This window comes from Triplophysa dalaica, chromosome 22, assembly GCF_015846415.1.
Source record: "Triplophysa dalaica isolate WHDGS20190420 chromosome 22, ASM1584641v1, whole genome shotgun sequence".
NCBI classification, from domain to species: domain Eukaryota; kingdom Metazoa; phylum Chordata; class Actinopteri; order Cypriniformes; family Nemacheilidae; genus Triplophysa; species Triplophysa dalaica.
In genome coordinates, this window is record NC_079563.1 from 2,070,208 (window position 1) to 2,088,349 (window position 18,142).

The 18,142-nt window shown below is 42.8% G+C and overlaps 1 protein-coding gene across 1 annotated transcript; it reads right to left on the reverse strand.

Annotated features, from left to right (window-relative positions):
- Nucleotides 1-4,490: 4,490 nt before the first annotated feature.
- kcnv2a (potassium channel, subfamily V, member 2a) lies at nucleotides 4,491-17,390 on the reverse strand. The gene is made up of 2 exons (XM_056735844.1): nucleotides 16,014-17,390; nucleotides 4,491-4,749 (listed from the first exon to the last, which is right to left on the reverse strand). Exons 1-2 carry the CDS (start codon nucleotides 17,325-17,327, stop codon nucleotides 4,507-4,509), a joined length of 1,557 nt encoding a protein of 518 aa, XP_056591822.1. The 5' UTR covers nucleotides 17,328-17,390; the 3' UTR covers nucleotides 4,491-4,506.
- Between the last annotated feature and the right edge of the window lie 752 nt (nucleotides 17,391-18,142).

The following is an 18,142-nucleotide window of genomic DNA, read 5'->3' on the forward strand; positions in this document are numbered from 1 at the left end:
ATTTGGTTGTGTATATTCTGTTGGTTGTATTTTATTAAAATGTTTGTAATGTGTGAAATGCTGGTTCAACACTTGTCCGGAAGAACTTTGTTAATGTCTTACGAAATTGTCTTGGGAAATGCAAGCACACGTTTGAAAACATATTTACATGCCTTCCTCTGGTTCCTTCTGTCACTTTCTGCTTTTCATGGATTAAATCAGGATTATCAGTGCTTGTATTAGAAAATATTTTTTTGATGTAGTTACATTCTACTCGACTGTACTTGTCTGCATTCTTGGTGCATGGCCAACATTTACATGTTTTTGTGTAATTTAAAGTCGCAATTAAAAATAATGCTTTTTTTAAATGTCTTCGTTTTAGAGAGAATAGCTTTTAGTATAGTTTTAATATCATCCTACAAACATAACTTTCATTTTGCAATCTTCATGATTTTGATTACTAAACTGATGTTACTGGCAAATGCAGAAACGTTGTTTGAAACCATGTCGTATTCTTCCGCAGGCAGGCGACGGGCTGAGCTACAGACCTGAACACTGAATTTACACAGTGTGGTTGAAGCCAAATTATTTTAGAGACATTATTATTACAGTAGTGTTGCTTTAAAGGCGCAGTTTTTGATTTACAGTGGCCAATAGCGTTGTATTATATATTGGCAACAAATCTCTCAGTTCAAACCTATATATGTAGTTTGCAGACCTGGATTATGCAGTTCTGCGCCCCAGGCAGTTTTACGCCCACGCTGTTCCTTATTTCTCCAGTAGGGGAAGTTGATTGACAAAATAATTTTGACTCAAACTGCTATCCAACTATTTTAGTTACCACGATTTTTTGATTTTTTGTTGTTATTGTAACGATATGAAGAACAGTTTAACATATTTGTAGATATCTACTAATGGTTTTACAGTTTTTCTCAGTCGCTTTGGTGCATTTCTCACATCACATTTGCACAACAGTTAATGCATTTCTCAAAACAATACAGTACAATACAGTACAAACTGCAAAACCTAGTTGATAAACTGCAAAAGCATGTCACTTGCTCAAAATGGATAGCTCATTCCTCAAAAGCAAGTATTCATGTCAACGAAAGTGTCAGTGTCATCAAGATGAAAAGTCCTGACACCACTGTTTATGAACAAGATAGTCAAATGGCTTTGTCATGTTTTCATTATGACAGTTTACTCTGTAAAGGTTTTCCAATGCAAAAAAAGTCTGATTTTGGTGACACTTCCTGAAAATGCTCAAGACAGCACTATATACTATTTGCACATCCATTTGAAAACTACAGTAAAGTTAGACATTACTGTATTTAGTGAGATATCGGAGTACAAGACACTGAATACGTTTGTTTAACATTTTTACTGCATATGCTCTTTGCAATTCTAATTTGTTCACAGCATTGTGCAAAAGAATAAATACACCCTTATTTACAACAAACATAAAATCCCTTTGGGTAGAGCTGTGCACAACTGTAAACAATATTGCAGTACATATTGGAACTGAACATACAACATACATAGTACTGTAATTCATTCGTGCACATCCAGACGTTCCTCTCTGTCTGGCCACATAGTTACATCTACATCACAGTGAATATCATCTCTTGCAATGCAGCGAATAAAGTATCTCCTCGAGTGGCAAATCCACCCTCTGCAGGACTCTGCTGTGATGTCTCCAGTTAGACGCCTCTCATTCTCAGGGATTATGTAGATTTTGACAACTAGTCCAACATTTTTGTATGTAATGACACAAGCAATGAAATGAGGACCATTAGTTTTATATGGAATGACTATTCAGCATTCACAAGTTTAGTTAATTTTGACTGACATGACATAAGTAAATGATAATGTTATAAAACAGCAGGGAGTTGTACGAAAGCAAATGATGCATGTCCAAAAGCATTTGCAATTTGTTGGAAGGAATGAGAAAATGCTACTCTGATGTGCACAAATGACTAAATGTTGTGAAGGTTGAACTAAATGTTGTGCAAATGTTAGTGATGTCAGGATCAAGAATCGAACTCAGGTCTCCGGCATGATGGTCTGTTAATTCTACCACTTAGCCACAGGAGAGGTAAAATTCCAAATTGCAGGCAGAGACAATGATACTTGCAAAAAGGATTTAATAGTCAAACAAAGATAATCCACAGCAGGGTAATTCCACAAAAAAGGGTATCTCGAAATCAACAGGAGAAAACAGAGCTCACCGTAATACGGAACGGGCAGTAATATACATCAAACAGTTTACAGGATAAATCCAAATCGGGTATCTCGAAATCAACAAGAGAAAACAGAGCTCACCGTAATACAGAACGTACAGTAACATACATCAAAAAGTTTACAGGGTAAATCCAAAAGGGTATCTCGAAATCAACAGGAGAAAACAGAGCTCACCGTAATACGGAACGGGCAGTAACATACATCAAACAGCTTACAATGACCGAGCACAGGACAATGAACACAAGGATGTTTTAAAGGGAACAAGCCTATAGGGAACAGGTGCAAGGGATAAACGCTCAAGGAAAGCTAATTAACACAAACTAGGAAACAGGAGGGTAGGAACGATGACGCAGACCAGAGAGAGATGAAATCGTCTATCTCCCACATGAAACAGAGGATCCTGTATGATTCCACCTCTAGACCAAGAAATACCTGACAAGGTGAGGTGGAATCATGACAAGTGATGTGGGAAATGCACCAAAGCGACTGAGAACAACTATCATACATAGCTTACAGGAGACAATTGATATGCAATTGCAACTTTAGTCTTTTTGTGAATTGAAAAATGAATAATACGCACAATTGGATCAGATGTACAAAAACGATTATTTACCAAACCTCTAACTCGCGATAGACGACTAAGTTATCTGTTAGGTCTGTTCTGGTGGTTCATATTGAACAGCGAACCCATTCTGGAGAAATAAGGAACAACGGGTCCTAAAACTGCATATAGGGCGTAAAACTGCTTGGAGCGATAAACTGCATGCTCCAGGACTGCAGACTCCCCCTTCTCGTCCAAACACGTCGGTGGCCACAACAGTACAAAAAGATGTAGTCAGCCAGGAGCTAGGACCTTAATATTATAAGAACTTTCCAGCAGAGACGCATTAGGACCAACGGTAGGCAAAGGCTTTGAGCAGAGATAGGCTACTCAAAAATAGCTATGGAGATACTTTCCAGTAGAGAGATGTTGGAGAGAAATATTGCCTGAAAACCACCCCAAATGAGGTTGCTTTGATTCGGATCAGTATGTGAGTAACGTTGTTTTGTTCTGTTTGTTAGAACCAAGATATGTTGTTGTAATATTAGATGTGTGACAGAGCAATTTTGAGCGTCATTGTTTATCTGGAACCGCTTTAGTATGGTACTCGTCAGATACTGGAGAGAGAGAGCGCATTGGCGCTAAAACTGGAGAGAGAGAGAGAGAGCGCGTTTCATTCTTTTACTCAATGATTAATACATTTACAGTTAATCGTAGAGCACGATCCGTATGGATCACGGATCATTCACTCTGTATGTAGATATAAACAACTTATTCTATGGTATTATAAACTTATTGGTTCATTACGTAAAGCCTTTATACCACTGCAGCAACACTCAATCATGTTTTGAATGATTCAGTGTTTTGAACGAATCAGTTGAGTCAAAGATTCAATGACCCATCCACAAACATCTGTCTCATTCTTGATGAATCGGCCGTTTGAACGAATCGTTTGAATGAACGATTCAATGAATCGCTTAATAAAACCGCGTATCACCTGCATTTGCGCTAAATATCCACAACCAATCAAATTGTGATTTTTTAAAATCAGTCCAAACACATTTGAATTTTTATTCAGGAGTTGTGTATATACAAAACTATAGCTTTTTATGACAGTAGTTTAGTGATAAAAAAGTGCTCATTTTTTTTCAGGTTTTATTCCCTCCCATCCTGTAGCCTACTCGCGCCCCCCCGGGAGAACCACTGCTGTAGGGGACGTTTGATGCAAGATATGTAGTCATCTAGTTTATCCAAAACTTTCTACTAACTTAATTGCCCGTTTTCACAGACAAGTCTTAAGGTGATTTCTAGACTAAAATAAAAGTTTGAGCTGTCTGAACAGAAAATAACTTGCCCTAAAACTATTTTAATATTTGTCAATGCCATATGTCAATGCCATTTTTTTGTCTCAAGATGCACACAAGTAAGGTTTCTTCTAGACATTTGAATAAAATTGAGTTAAACTATCCTAATTTAACTAAGGCATCAGTCCTTCCTTGAGCTAAGCATTGTCTGCGAAACTGTGCTATAATGTCTTTTTTGAAATACTTACACTACAACGTACAATGCCAGTCTTAATGAAGTGTTACAAATGAGTTGTTACAGCCTTCACCTTTGAAGTCAAGTAAACTCAGAATTGCTCTACAGATTGCTTTAATTCGAAGTACCTTTAACTTCAAAACACTATACATCATACACACAAGAATATAAAATTGTTGAGAATGTGGGCAGATGGTTGACAGAACATTCTAGAAGTGTTCTACAAATGTCTTAGCAGCTCTTTTCACAAACCTTACTTTTCCTCTATTCTTTATGGTAGAGGTGTATTCATAGGCTTTTAACTTTGCATAGTAGTCTGAGAATTTATTGAATAGGATGGATATCGGCATTCCATTAAGAATAATGCCAAATGAGATGCAAGCAAATGCAAAAATCCTGCCCAGGTGAGTTTCTGGAAACATGTCGCCATAGCCCACAGTGGAAATGCTCACCTGTGGAATAAAAGCATAAGTAATATTTTAGTAGTTCTACAAATAAGTCATGAATCGTCAGCATTTTTCGGTAAGAACAAAGAGAGACTTTACACTGTTTTGAATAACATCATGTTATACAGTATGTGTTTAATAATTTCTATGGTTTATTTTATTTTCCATACGGTTTTCTTTTCATTATGCATGTATTGCATGAACTTATACTTACCTTATTTCCAGGAACGTTCTACCAATACCTAACCACAACAATCTTATTAACTACTATTAATTGTGCATGTATCAAGTGATAAATAAGGGTTAACTAAGGCTTGAAGTGGAAAATGCTTTATAATTAGGTTAATTACAGACTTATAAGGCAGTATTTCTTTTACATGTATGAGTCAATAAAGACATTTAATATCAGGGTTTTCTTTGAAACCAGGCATGGCATGGGCAGGGCAGGGGTCTAAACGTCTGTCTTGCCCACCCAATGAGAATAGAAAAACAACACCATAGTGTTTTCTATTGGTTGAAAACAGCTTCACTCTTCACTCACAGAGAGGCTTTAGTTTTTAACAGAGATGCTGGTGGAAGGAAAATAATGTGCAAAAGAATTTTAGGCCCACTGCATGCTGGCTTTGAGTATGAGTTTGAGTTTATATGCATGAAACATCAATAAAATCAAACGCACACAATTTAAATAAAGGGCAATAATCAACAAAATAGTTTTTTATTTCAATCTTGCAGTCTTCTGTAAAGAAAGTCTGTTTTATATACAGCGGGGAAAATAAGTATTTGACACATCAGCATTTTTATCAGTAAGGAGATTTCTAAGTGGGCTATTGACACAACATTTCCACCAGATGTAGCCATCAAGCCAAATAATGAATTCTGTAACAAAGTTCAAGTTCAAGGGAAGAAAGGAGGCAAGGGTCGGCGTGGCTGAGAAACGTAAGAATCTTTATTTTTACTTCCGGGTTTCACTTCCGGGATCAAACATTCACAAAGTCTCTTTATCTCTTCGTTGAGTAAGATTCTTTGTCTTTCCAATCCTCTTCGTCGAGGGAGATTCCTTCTCTTTAGTCCTGGACACAACGTCACGAGGCTTCCTTTCGAACACGTTTCTCAGCCGTCTCTCTCTTCCCGTTTGCTTCCTCCGTTGAGCCTTAAAAGCGTCTCCTCGCCAATTACTAGAACAAGAAGCAGGTGTTTTCACTATAGCGTTGATCTGCTTGCTTACCGTCGTTCTCCCGACCCGCCTCTCTGCCGCAGACCGTGTCAGACCACGCCCCCCTTGCCACATACCCCCACCGCCCGACTCAGGCCGAGGCTCCATCCGGCCTGTAGCCTCGTCCCCCCCCCTCCGGGAGAGAAAGTCGGCCACCGCCATCTGAGTCCCCGGCCTGTGGATCACCTGGAATTTAAATGGTTGCAAAGCAAGGTACCAACGAGTGATCCGCGCGTTGGTGTCCTTCATGCGGTGGAGCCATTGGAGTGGTGCGTGGTCCGAACAGAGCGTGAATTCCCGCCCCAGGAGGTAATAACGGAGGGTGAGAACCGCCCATCGAATCGCCAAACACTCCTTCTCGATGGTGCTGTACTTCATCTCAGCCCGAGACAGCTTGCGGCTGATGTACAGCACCGGACGATCCTCCCCCTCTATCTCCTGGGACAGGACCGCGCCCACGCCCCTATCGGAGGCATCAGTCTGCAACAGAAAAGGGAGTGAAAAATCGGGAGAGTGCAATAACGGCCCGCCACATAGAGCAGCCTTTACCTGGGTAAACCCCTGCTGGCACTGCTCTGACCATTGGACGGTATCTGGTGCCCCCTTTTTAGTGAGGTCAGTCAGCGGGCTGGTGAGGTCCGAATAATTTGGTACAAACCGTCTATAATATCCCGCCAGCCCCAGGAACTGCCGCACCTCCTTTTTGGTCTTGGGTCTCGGGGCGGTTGCAATTGCTGCCGTCTTATCAATTTGGGGACGCACTTCCCCGTGACCCAAGTGGAAACCCAGATACCTTACCTCTACTCGCCCAACCGCACACTTCTTCGGGTTAGCCGTCAGCCCCGCCCTCCTCAGCGAACTCAGAACCGCTCTCAAGTGCTGCATATGCCGCGGCCAGTCGTTACTATATATGATGATGTCATCGAGGTAAGCGGCGGCATACGCTGCGTGGGGTCTGAGTATACGGTCCATGAGACGCTGAAAAGTAGCAGGGGCCCCGAATAACCCGAACGGAAGTGTGACGAATTGGTGTAACCCGAACGGCGTCGTAAAGGCTGTCTTTTCCTTGGATAAGGGAGATAGAGGGATCTGCCAATATCCTTTCGTCAAATCCAATGTCGAATAAAAACGAGCCGTCCCTAGCCGGTCAAGTAATTCGTCAATTCGTGGCATTGGATAGGCGTCGAATTTCGACACCGCATTCACCTTGCGATAGTCCACACAGAACCGGACAGAGCCGTCGGTCTTCGGTACTAATACTATCGGGCTCGCCCAGTCACTATGGGACTCTTCTATTACCCCCATGTCCAGCATAACTTCCAATTCCTTCTGAACCACATTTTTTTTGTGTTCAGGTAACCTATATGGTCGACTGCGCACTACCGCACCCGGTTTTGTCTCAATGTGGTGCTCTATGAGGTTCGTACGGCCGGGCAGGGGTGAGAACACATCTGCAAATTCTGCCTGTACCTTTATCACATCCGTAAGCTGGGACGGCGAGAGATGATCTCCCCCTGGAGTCAGAGCGAGAGATTGCAATTTTGTGTTCGCTTCTGGCCCAAGATCATCTACTCTACTCACTGTCGTCGCCAGCATTACGGAGTTCAACTCAGTCCACTTTTTGAGGAGGTTGATATGATAAATCTGATGTGCCCCACTCCTGTCCGATCGTACTACCTCATAATTGAGATCTCCTATTCGCCGTGTGACCTCAAATGGTCCTTGCCACTTGGCGAGTAATTTAGATGTTGACGTTGGGAGTAATACAAGCACTTTCTCTCCCGGTGAAAATTTCCGCAGTCTGGCGCCTCTGTTATAATGTCGGCTCTGTCTGTCTTGTGCCTGTAACAAATTCTCCATAGAGAGCCGCCCCAGTGTATGGAGTTTTGTTCGCAGGTCCAGGACATACTGAATTTCATTTTTACTCGCGGAAGGTCCGTCCTCCCAAGCTTCTCTTAGGACGTCTAAAACCCCGCGAGGTTGACGGCCGTAGAGAAGCTCGAAGGGGGAAAACCCCGTAGAGGCTTGGGGGATCTCGCGGACCGCAAATAACAGAGGTTCCAACCACTTATCCCAATTTTTGGCGTCTTCGTGTACGAATTTCCGGATCATGGTTTTTAACGTACGATTAAACCGTTCGACCAGTCCGTCTGTTTGTGGGTGATAGACGCTGGTCCGAATCGTTTTAATCCCCAATAATCCATACAATTCGCGAAGCGTTCGTGACATAAACGCCGTGCCTTGATCTGTGAGAATCTCCTTAGGGATTCCCACACGGGAGATTAATCGAAACAGTGCGTCCGCAACACTCGTTGCCGAGATATTGCGCAGCGCCACTGCCTCCGGATATCGGGTTGCATAGTCCACAATGACTAGTGCAAATCGATGTCCTCGTGCGGATCGCTCTAACGGCCCGATCAGGTCCATACCAATTCGCTCGAAGGGGACCTGAATAAGCGGAAGCGGGCATAACGGTGCCCTTGGGGTGGCCGGTGGGTTTACCAGCTGGCATTCAGGACAAGACGCGCACCACCTGCGCACGTTCTCATGAATGCCCGGCCAAAAAAAACGGGCCGTTAGGCGATTTAAAGTTGAGGAATGTCCCAGGTGCCCCGCCATTGGATTACAATGAGCCGCCTGGAAAAGCATTTCCCGACGGCTCTTCGGTATAACTAACTGGGTTGTATCCTGCTTTGACTGAGTGTCCTGGGTCACTCTATACAACCGGTCTTTTAAAATAGCAAAATATGGATAGGTCAACGGTTGCGCAGGATGGGGAAGTTGTCCGTCGATCTTACGGACCTGATCGAACGCATGTTTGAGCGTCTCGTCCTGAGTCTGCTCCAGAGGAAAATCATCGCTCTGGGAGAGATTTCTTCTCACCACAGAGCTCCGTTCCTCTGGGGCCGTCGTCAGCGGTCCCGGCTCCACCTCTCCCAACTGCGCGACCGCCCCCCCCCATCGCTCTTGGTTTCGCCCAGAAACATCCGCACATAAGTGTCCCAACAATGTCGAAAATGACGGCCAATTCGTTCCCAAAATTAGCGGATGCCGGAGGTGCTTGTTAACAGCCACCTCTACACTATGCTTTTGTCCCCTGAATTGGATGGTCAAAGGCACCACAGGGTAGTTCACCACGTCCCCGTGCACACACCTTACCTTAACCGCGCGGCTCGTATCCATTGCCTCGAATTGAATCAGGCTTTGATGAATTGAGGTTTGGTTACACCCTGAATCCACCAACGCCTGATATATACCCCCCTAATACTCACAGGTATTTGGTACAGTCCGTCCTGACCGAGGGCAGCCTGAGGATTGTCGGGAACCCGGATCATCATGCCGACCTCCATCATCGGACATCGGTCGACAAAATGCCCGGGGTCCCCACAACGCCAACAGGCCGGCCCAGGAGTCCCCGCCACCCCAGCGGCAGGAAGCAGACCCCCGAATTGGCGAGGAGAGGCTGATGAAGGGTAAGAATTTTGGGAACCACTGCCGGTCCGTTGGGGTTGTCCCTCTTGGGACCTGAAAGCTCCATATGGCCCTGCCTCTGGTGGGAACCGGGTTCGCGGCGCCGGCCGCGGATAGAAGCCCCCCTTGGACCTGGGTAGGGGCACCGGTCTCGTCACTGTCGTAGACCTAGAGGGAGAGAGAGAAAGAGATGTTGGGGTTGTGCCGACCCCTGGGCACGCCACCAATTGGTCCTCCGCCAGCTGGATGGCCTGGGCCAATGTCGTCGGGCGGTGACACTGGACCCATTGCGCGGTTTTCTTGGGCAACCGCGCCACGAACTGCTCCAGCGTCACCAGGTCGACGATGGTGTCGACGGTAGTGGCCCCGGCCATCAGCCATCTGCGGCAGGCATCCCGGAGCTGGTGAGCGAAGGCAAAAGGTTGGGAACGTTCCCCGAACTCCAGGGATCGGAACCGCTGCCGATGCTGCTCAGGACTCCGGCCTACCCGTTGGAGGATGGCCTTCTTGAGGTCCGCATATACCAGGAGATTCGCCACCGGGAGTTGTTGGGCCGCCATCTGGGCTTCTCCAGACAGGAGTGGGATAAGGCGGGATGCCCAAGCGTCCGGCGGCCATCCGGATAGCTCCGCGGACCTCTCGAATAAGTCCAAGAAGGCTTCCGGCTCGTCCTGGGTTCCCATCTTATGCAGCGGTACCGTCCCAAAAAGCGTAGATGGTGATGCGCCTCTCTCCTGGCTCAACCAGCTCCGGAATGACTCGCGGTCCTCCTGCTGAGTCAGGACTAGAGCCTGGAATCGTGCCTCTTGGTCCTCTCGAAGCCTCAGCAGGGCCTGATGGTGTTCCTGGTGGAGACCGGCGAGTGAAGATATTACCTCCGCAAATGGCGATCCTGGCGGAGTCTGCATGGCGGCGGCTCTCTCCTTTCCTCCCGGGTTTCGGCACCAGTGTAACAAAGTTCAAGTTCAAGGGAAGAAAGGAGGCAAGGGTCGGCGTGGCTGAGAAACGTAAGAATCTTTATTTTTACTTCCGGGTTTCACTTCCGGGATCAAACATTCACACAGTCTCTTTATCTCTTCGTTGAGTAAGATTCTTTGTCTTTCCAATCCTCTTCGTCGAGGGAGATTCCTTCTCTTTAGTCCTGGACACAACGTCACGAGGCTTCCTTTCGAACACGTTTCTCAGCCGTCTCTCTCTTCCCGTTTGCTTCCTCCGTTGAGCCTTAAAAGCGTCTCCTCGCCAATTACTAGAACAAGAAGCAGGTGTTTTCACTATAGCGTTGATCTGCTTGCTTACCGTCGTTCTCCCGACCCGCCTCTCTGCCGCAGACCGTGTCAGACCACGCCCCCCTTGCCACAAATTCATTCAAAGAAATCAGAACATTTAAGTATACAAGTTCAGTCATAATAAATAAAGTGAAATGACACAGGGAATAAGTATTGAACACATGAAGGTTACAAGGTGCAAAATGGCATAGAAAGCCAGGAGATCACCTGAAATCTGTCATTATTGAGAGAGAAGCCCTGCCCCCTATCAGTACTAATTGATATCAGCTGCTTTTGTCCTAATTGATGGCCTATAAAGGCTTCTCATTTCCTAGGAGGCTCACAGGAAAGACTTCATGATGGGTAAAAGCAAAGAACTCTCTGTAGATCTTCGTAATCGTATCGTTAAAAAGAATTTTGATGGGAATGGTTATAAGTGCATTTCCAGAATGCTGAATATTCCTGTGAGCACAGTGGGGGCCATTGTCCGGAAATGGAAAGAGCATCAGTTCACCATAAACCGGCCACGATCAGGTGCTCCACGTAAGATCCCTGTCCGAGGAGTCCAAAGAATAATCAGGAATGTTCTCCAAGAGCCAAGAACCACTTGGGCAGAACTTCAGGAAGACATTGCATCAGCAGGTACTGTTGTTTCAAAGAAAACCATAAGCAATGCACTGAACCGCCATGGCATCCATGCACGCTCACCACGCAAGACTCCATTGCTGAACAGAAAGCATGTTGAGGCTCTGTTAAAGTTTGCGCAAGAGCATTGGGAGAAGCCTGTGGATTATTGGGAGACTATAGTATGGTCAGATGAAAGCAAAATTGAACTTTTTGGCAGTCATTCTACACACCATGTTTGGAGAAGAAATGGCACTGCCCAACACCCCAAGAACACCTTACCAACAGTTAAGTTTGGGGGTGGAAGCATCATGGTTTGGGGTGGAAGCATCATGGTTTGGGGTGGAAGCATCATGGTTTGGGACTGCTTTTCAGCAAGGGGTACTGACAGACTTCATATTATTGAAGGCAGGATGAACAGAGAAATATACCGAGACATTCTGGATTAAAATATGCTGCCATCTACCAGAAAGCTGAAATTGAAAAGAGGGTGGACATTTCAGCAAGACAATGATCCAAAACACAAGGCCAAGGACACAATGAAGTGGTTTGAAAGAAAGAAAATCAAGCTGCTTAAATGGCCTATTCAATCACCTGACCTAAATCCCATAGAAAATCTATGGAGAGAACTGAAGATCAAAGTTCATAAAAGAGGCCCAAGGAACCTTCAAGATTTAAAGACCATTTGTGTGGAAGAATGGGCCAGAATCACTCCTGAGCAATGCAGACGACAAACAAGAGGCGTCTAGAAGCTGTAATCACCAACAAAGGCTTTTCTACAAAGTATTAAATAAAGTGTGTTCAATACTTATCCCCTGTGTCATTTCACTTCATTTATTATGACTGAACTTGTATACTTAAATGTTCTGATTTCTTTGTATAAATTCAATATTTGGCATGATGGCTACATCTAGTGGAAATTTTGTGTCAATAGCCCACTTAGAAATCCTCTTATCGATAAAAACAATGATGTGTCAAATACTTATTTTCCCCACTGTATGTATAAACATTATAAATAATTTAAATCCTGCATGTATTGCAGTGTTTGAAGAAAGTCAACCAGCAGGAAAGACAGAGCATGATAATAAAATAATAAAAAAGCAGGGTTATTTCTTAAATGATATTTTAAGTTGTTCTAATGCATGTAGGCCTTCAAACATTAGTTTGTGTTGTTTAAAACTAAATATGAACTTTTGTTTTTTGTGATATTGCCGTTTTCTCCAGTTCTTTTTCGGCAAATAAATGCACATAAAAACAACAATTTTATATGAAATTTGAGGGAGACGTTCACAGAAATAAACAAAAACAACAATTTTACCAAAACCCATTCTTATCGTATCAGAAAATAAATAAAGGTTTAAATGGTTAAAAAATTTTTATGGCTGGGGTATATGCCCTACCTGTCGTTGCTAACTTATTTATAACTCAAGAGTCTAAACCAAAATTGATAGTTAACTTAAGGGTTTTATATGCGATAAACGGGGAAGTAGTTAGGCTGACAGAGAAAATTTTAGGATTAGAGTCTCGGATCCAATCTTTATCTGAGGATAGTAAGAATGTAAGGACCGTAGAAAACACTTTGAATGCGAGCAACATTAGCGCTCACAGCTCTGTTCCGGTTGAAAATCCCCGCAGCTGGGAAACTTTGTGACCGTGAGAAGGCATAGTCGCAGGACAAAACATCCCTCAACCGTTCCAATCACAGTCTCGAACAGGTTTGCCTCGCTCAATAACGCACCGACTGAGAAACCTGCTGAAAGTGCCCTAGTTTTTGATGATTCTAATGTTCGGAATGTTAACAGAGGCACCAGCCACCATAGTCAAATGTTTACCGGGAGCCAGAGTTCCTGACATCAAGTCAAATTTAAATATGCTGGCTAAGGCTAATCGTAAATTCAGTAAGATTGTTATTCACGTCATTACAAATGATGTTTCACTCCGTCAATCGGAGATCACAAAAGATAATAGTAAAGAGGTTGTGTGAGCATGCAAGCATGACGTCAGACACTGTAATATTCTCTGGCCCCCTCACTGCTTATCGTGGTGATGAGATTTATAGCAGATATTAAATGGCTGGTTGTCTTGAGTATAGTTTAATATAGTATAGTCTAATATAGTTTTTATAAATAACTGGAAGAGTTTTGAGAGCAGACCTGACCTGTTGAAACATCCCTCCTGGGATTGGGCTTCCCTCCTGTCTAGAAATATGGCAAAAAAGTCTTAATAATGCTAAAGCTTAACTCTCTGGGGTCCAGGTCAGGGAGCAGACAGAATGGCTTAATTTACTGTCTGCTTGCCGTCTCACGTCGCAGAATACACAAAATGTACAACATGTAGTAGACATACTCTGTTTGACCGAAACATGGCTAAAATCAGATGATTATATTACTTTAAATGAATCTCTGTCCCCTAAGATTATTATTATAAATACAAGCCTCGTCTTAATGGCAGAGGGGGAGGTGTCGCTGCACTTTACAATAATTATTTTAGCATCTCCCAGAAGTCTGACTCTAAATACAATTCTTTTGAAGACATGGTACTTCATGTATCAACACCTAATACTAAGGATAAAACATCTTTTAAATGTATTCTAGTTATTGTATATAAGCCTCCAGGGCACCAGACATGATTTGTTGGGTTCTTATCAGAACTAGTACTGGTTGCAGATAGAGTCCTTGTTATTGGTGACTTTAACATCCATGTAGTTAACGATACAGATGCCTTAGGAATGGCTTTCAAAGACACTCTTAACTCCATGGGCATTAGTCACCATGTGTCAGGACCCACTCACCTATGTAATCATACTCTAGATTTAAAACTGTCTTGGCAAATGTGGACAACGTTAAAATCCTTCAGCAGAGTGGAGACATTTCGGATCATTATCTGATAATATGTTTGCCTCACTGGCCTACGGCTGCAAATCAAACTCCTTGTTTCAAATACGGTAGAACAATTACTTCAACTACCAAAGATGCGTTTCTCGATAATCTGCCTGAATTGTCTCAAATCTCTAGTCTGAGAAATAACGTTGAAGATTTTGACATTACAATTGAAAATTTAAACTCCACCTTCTCTGAAACACTAGACACAGTTAAAGAAGATTAGAAATGGCAGCCCAACACCTCGATATAATGTACACACTCAGGCTCTTAAGAAAGCAGCCGGAAAACTGAAGCGCAACTTTAAGAAAACTAAATTAGAGATATTTCTTACAGCATGGAAGGATAGTACTCGAAAATGCAGGAAAGCCATAAAAACGTCTAGATCCCCCTACTTTTCATCACTAATAGAAAAATGTCATAAACTACATCATATGCTGTTCTGTCAAATGCAGAGAAGTTAATTCATGCATTCATGACATCAAGACTAGATTACTGTAATGCACTGTCAGGTGGTTGCCCTGCAGGTTTATTACAAAAACTCCAACTGGTCCAAAACGAGGTGGATTAAGTTCTTAACCGTACTAGAAAGTATGAGCATATTAGCCTGGTTCTGTCAACCTTGGACTGGTTACCTATAAAGCATTGCATTAAGTTTTAGATATTGCTTATTATCTACAAAGCCCTACATGGATTAGCTCTGCAATATTTGAGCGAACTTCTATTGTGTTACAATCCTTCAAGTGCATTACGCTCTCAGGTGTCCGGTCAGATGGTAATACCTAGAATTTCAAAATCAAGTGCAGGTGGTAGATCCTTTTCCTATATAGCGCCTAAATTTTGGAATAGTCTTCCCTGCACTGTCCAGGAGGCAGACACACTCTGTCAGTTTAAATATAGAGTGAAGACGCATCTTTTAATCTTGCATACACTACAGTTCCATAATATAAATCCTCTGAGGGATTATGCTGCATTATTCAGATCAACCGCAACCAGGAATATTTCCAACAACAACTGATGTACTTGTTGCATCAAAGAGTTAAGAACAGTACTCTACTCTCAGCCAGTCTTCTCTCATTGTGGAGTGGAAGAAAGAGAACGGCCATCAATGTGCTTCTAAATTAGTGAAGTACAGCTGTGTTTGTTTGTTCACTGCATTTAGAAAAATCAACCTTATATAAATGGTGGATATAACGCTGGCTTTGGAGATCGTTTGAAAATGACAGACGTAGCATTCCCGGCGCTTAATGATGCTGGTCTTGAACTCCCTGCGGTAAGTGAAATGAAGTCATGGGTTTTGTTGGATGTGTTTTGTTGGCAATCGGTGCCTATGTGCATAAGGTACACCACATTAACTTGATTGTGTATAAACAGTTATAAAGGGATAATCCGATGATGTTTTGTGTGTTTATGCTTTAGTTCCGAATTGAGTGGTTGTGCTTGGATTTTGGAAATTGTACTTTCACCAGCATCAGAGCACATTTTAATTTCTATTTAAGCACAGAAATGAAGTATAACCATCACGGTATTCTTTAAAGAACCTTTAACCTTCTTTCCATATAAACACTAAATTGCAATAAATGCTGTCCCTTAATAACATTGTACTATAATCTGATATTAAAAATTTCTGTACTTTTTTACCAGTGTTATATTTTGCAATTTTATATTTCAAGATTAAAGTTTCAAGTTATACCAAATCTTTTTCATCCTACTAAACAATGCAAAGGGAGTGCTCTGCAAAAAAGAGCTTGTGAAAGTTAAATTTTACTTACTGTCCGATAAAACAGACTTTCACCATAGAGATAAACATGAACTTACAGCTGCCCACCACCATGCATGTGGAATGCTGGTGAAGTTTGTTTGATGCACGTCATGCTCTACGGTATACACCATGGCAGAGAAGGTGAAAATCCCCATGGCAATAAAGAGGAAAAGACATCCCACTTGCTGGTAACATTGTCTGAGCGTAAAGCCAAAGGCTCGGAGTCCAGTAGAGTGACGTGCCAGTTTCAGGATCCGAAAGATACGCATGAGGCGCATGATACGCAGAACTTGACCCAATTTCCCTACACGTCCAACAGTCTCAATATCACTGCCATGTTTCCCATAATCTTCCTTCTCAAAACACTCTAGGATCATCTGAAGATATAACGGAAGAATCGCAATCAAGTCCACGGCATTCAGCATGCTTTTTCCAAAGTGTTTGAGATCAGGGGTGGACACAAGTCGAAGCATATATTCCATAGTAAAAAAATCAATGCAGAAAGTCTCCACATACTCACAGTAGGTCTTACCACTCAGCTGGCCTGTTGTAGTTGTATACTGCATTTCTTCTACTGTATTAAGAGTCATGGCCACAAGTGATACCAGCACAAAGAAACTGGATGCGACTGCCATGAGCTTGGCTGTTATAGATGAGAAGGGCTTTTCCATCATATTCCAAATAAGGAAACGAATATGACCAAAAGCCATATCTTGGAACTGGTCCTCATGTTCTTCTGTTTCCACCTCTGCTTGCAGCTCCCTTTGTATCTTGAGCTGTTCATTGAGTTCATCTTGACGTTCCTCAAATGAGATGCGGCAGCAGCGATGGGTGTACTTGATGCGAACGCCCCAATAGTTGATCTCTTCCAAGAAATTGCGGGGACACAACTCATCTTTAATCCAGACAACACCAGTTCTATAGAAGTTAAATATGTTGTGGAAGATGTCTGGGTCACGGTCAAAGAAAAACTCATTGTTCTGCACCGTGTAATCGTCACAGAGATCAAGTTTCCTGCTGTGGTCAGTATATGTTGCAAGGCGACCGATTCTTGTCTTGGGATATTTTGCAGCTACATTATAAGATATCTGGTAGACCTTGCCTCCCACGTTGATGTTGAGCATGTAATTCTTAGTTGGAGAGGATAGCTTGCTAGAGGTGGATAGCAGTTTATCCTCTTCATCATCTTCATACTCTGCATAGATGTCATAAATATCTCCACTCAGCTCCTGCATTGAATTCCATGGTTTCACCCAGTTTTGTTGGTCAATGGGAAACTCAGAATCATCAGGATCCTTGGAAGCAGGGGTTGGGACCCCAAGTTTGTAGTTGGGGAACAAGCTTTGCCTCCGTCCCTTAAACTTGATCATGGTGTCAACGTCCACTCAGCCAGGCAGATGTACTGGTTACAATGGGTGTAGAGGCAAAACATGCCTATAATACTTGTGACTCAGACTCCAGGGAGCAGCTCCGCCTTATATTGCTGACAGTGGGGATTTGAGTGCTTAAAGGTTTAAAAGCCATTATCCTCTTTCAGACATTATCCACCATGATGTCTTTCATTGGCCTCACATTCACAAATCTCCGTTACAATGTCACACCATGTCGCATGGAAAATATTAAGTTCTACCCACACTACACATTTTTACCAAATGCTGATAACCATTATCGGTGGGATGCAGGTTGGATAACCATCTGTTTGTAAGAGTTCTCTCAAAATTCCAAAAAGTTATAAGCAGCAATTTGCTTTCATTTGTAAAGAAACTCCTACTGTTGCGAGAGGTCACATTTAGTTTAAGATTAAAGTTACGTTTAAATATATGTGCCTGTATTTCAGTCTTTGTCTCACAAAGAAACCCAGGGCTTACTGGACATCTTTGTTGGATACATGGCCTGGTTGGGAGGCAAATACACATTTTTGGTACTGGAATAATTATACTTATAATTATAAACATAGAATTGTAAAAGTTTACATTAGATTATGATGTGTTATTTACAACAATTTCCTGCAGTTTATTTAACACCACTACAATATTTGTTGAGACATACTGTCTATTGTTACCAATACCAGTTCGACTATGATTATTTTACAGACACACCCCCAAACACAGCTCAAAACATCAGCTACCACACCAATATTAGTCAGTGTGAAGTCAATGTGCATATCTGGCATGACTTTCTAAAA

What these genes read in the sequence shown, in the direction of transcription:
- kcnv2a (XM_056735844.1), bottom strand. Translation starts at nt 17,327, where the DNA reads ATGATCAAGTTTAAGGGACGGAGGCAAAGCTTGTTCCCCAACTACAAA. An exon ending in ATGCATGGTGGTGGGCAGCT is followed by an intron (nt 4,750 to 16,013) that starts GTAAGTTCATGT and finishes TTTATTCCACAG; the next exon opens with GTGAGCATTTCCACTGTGGG.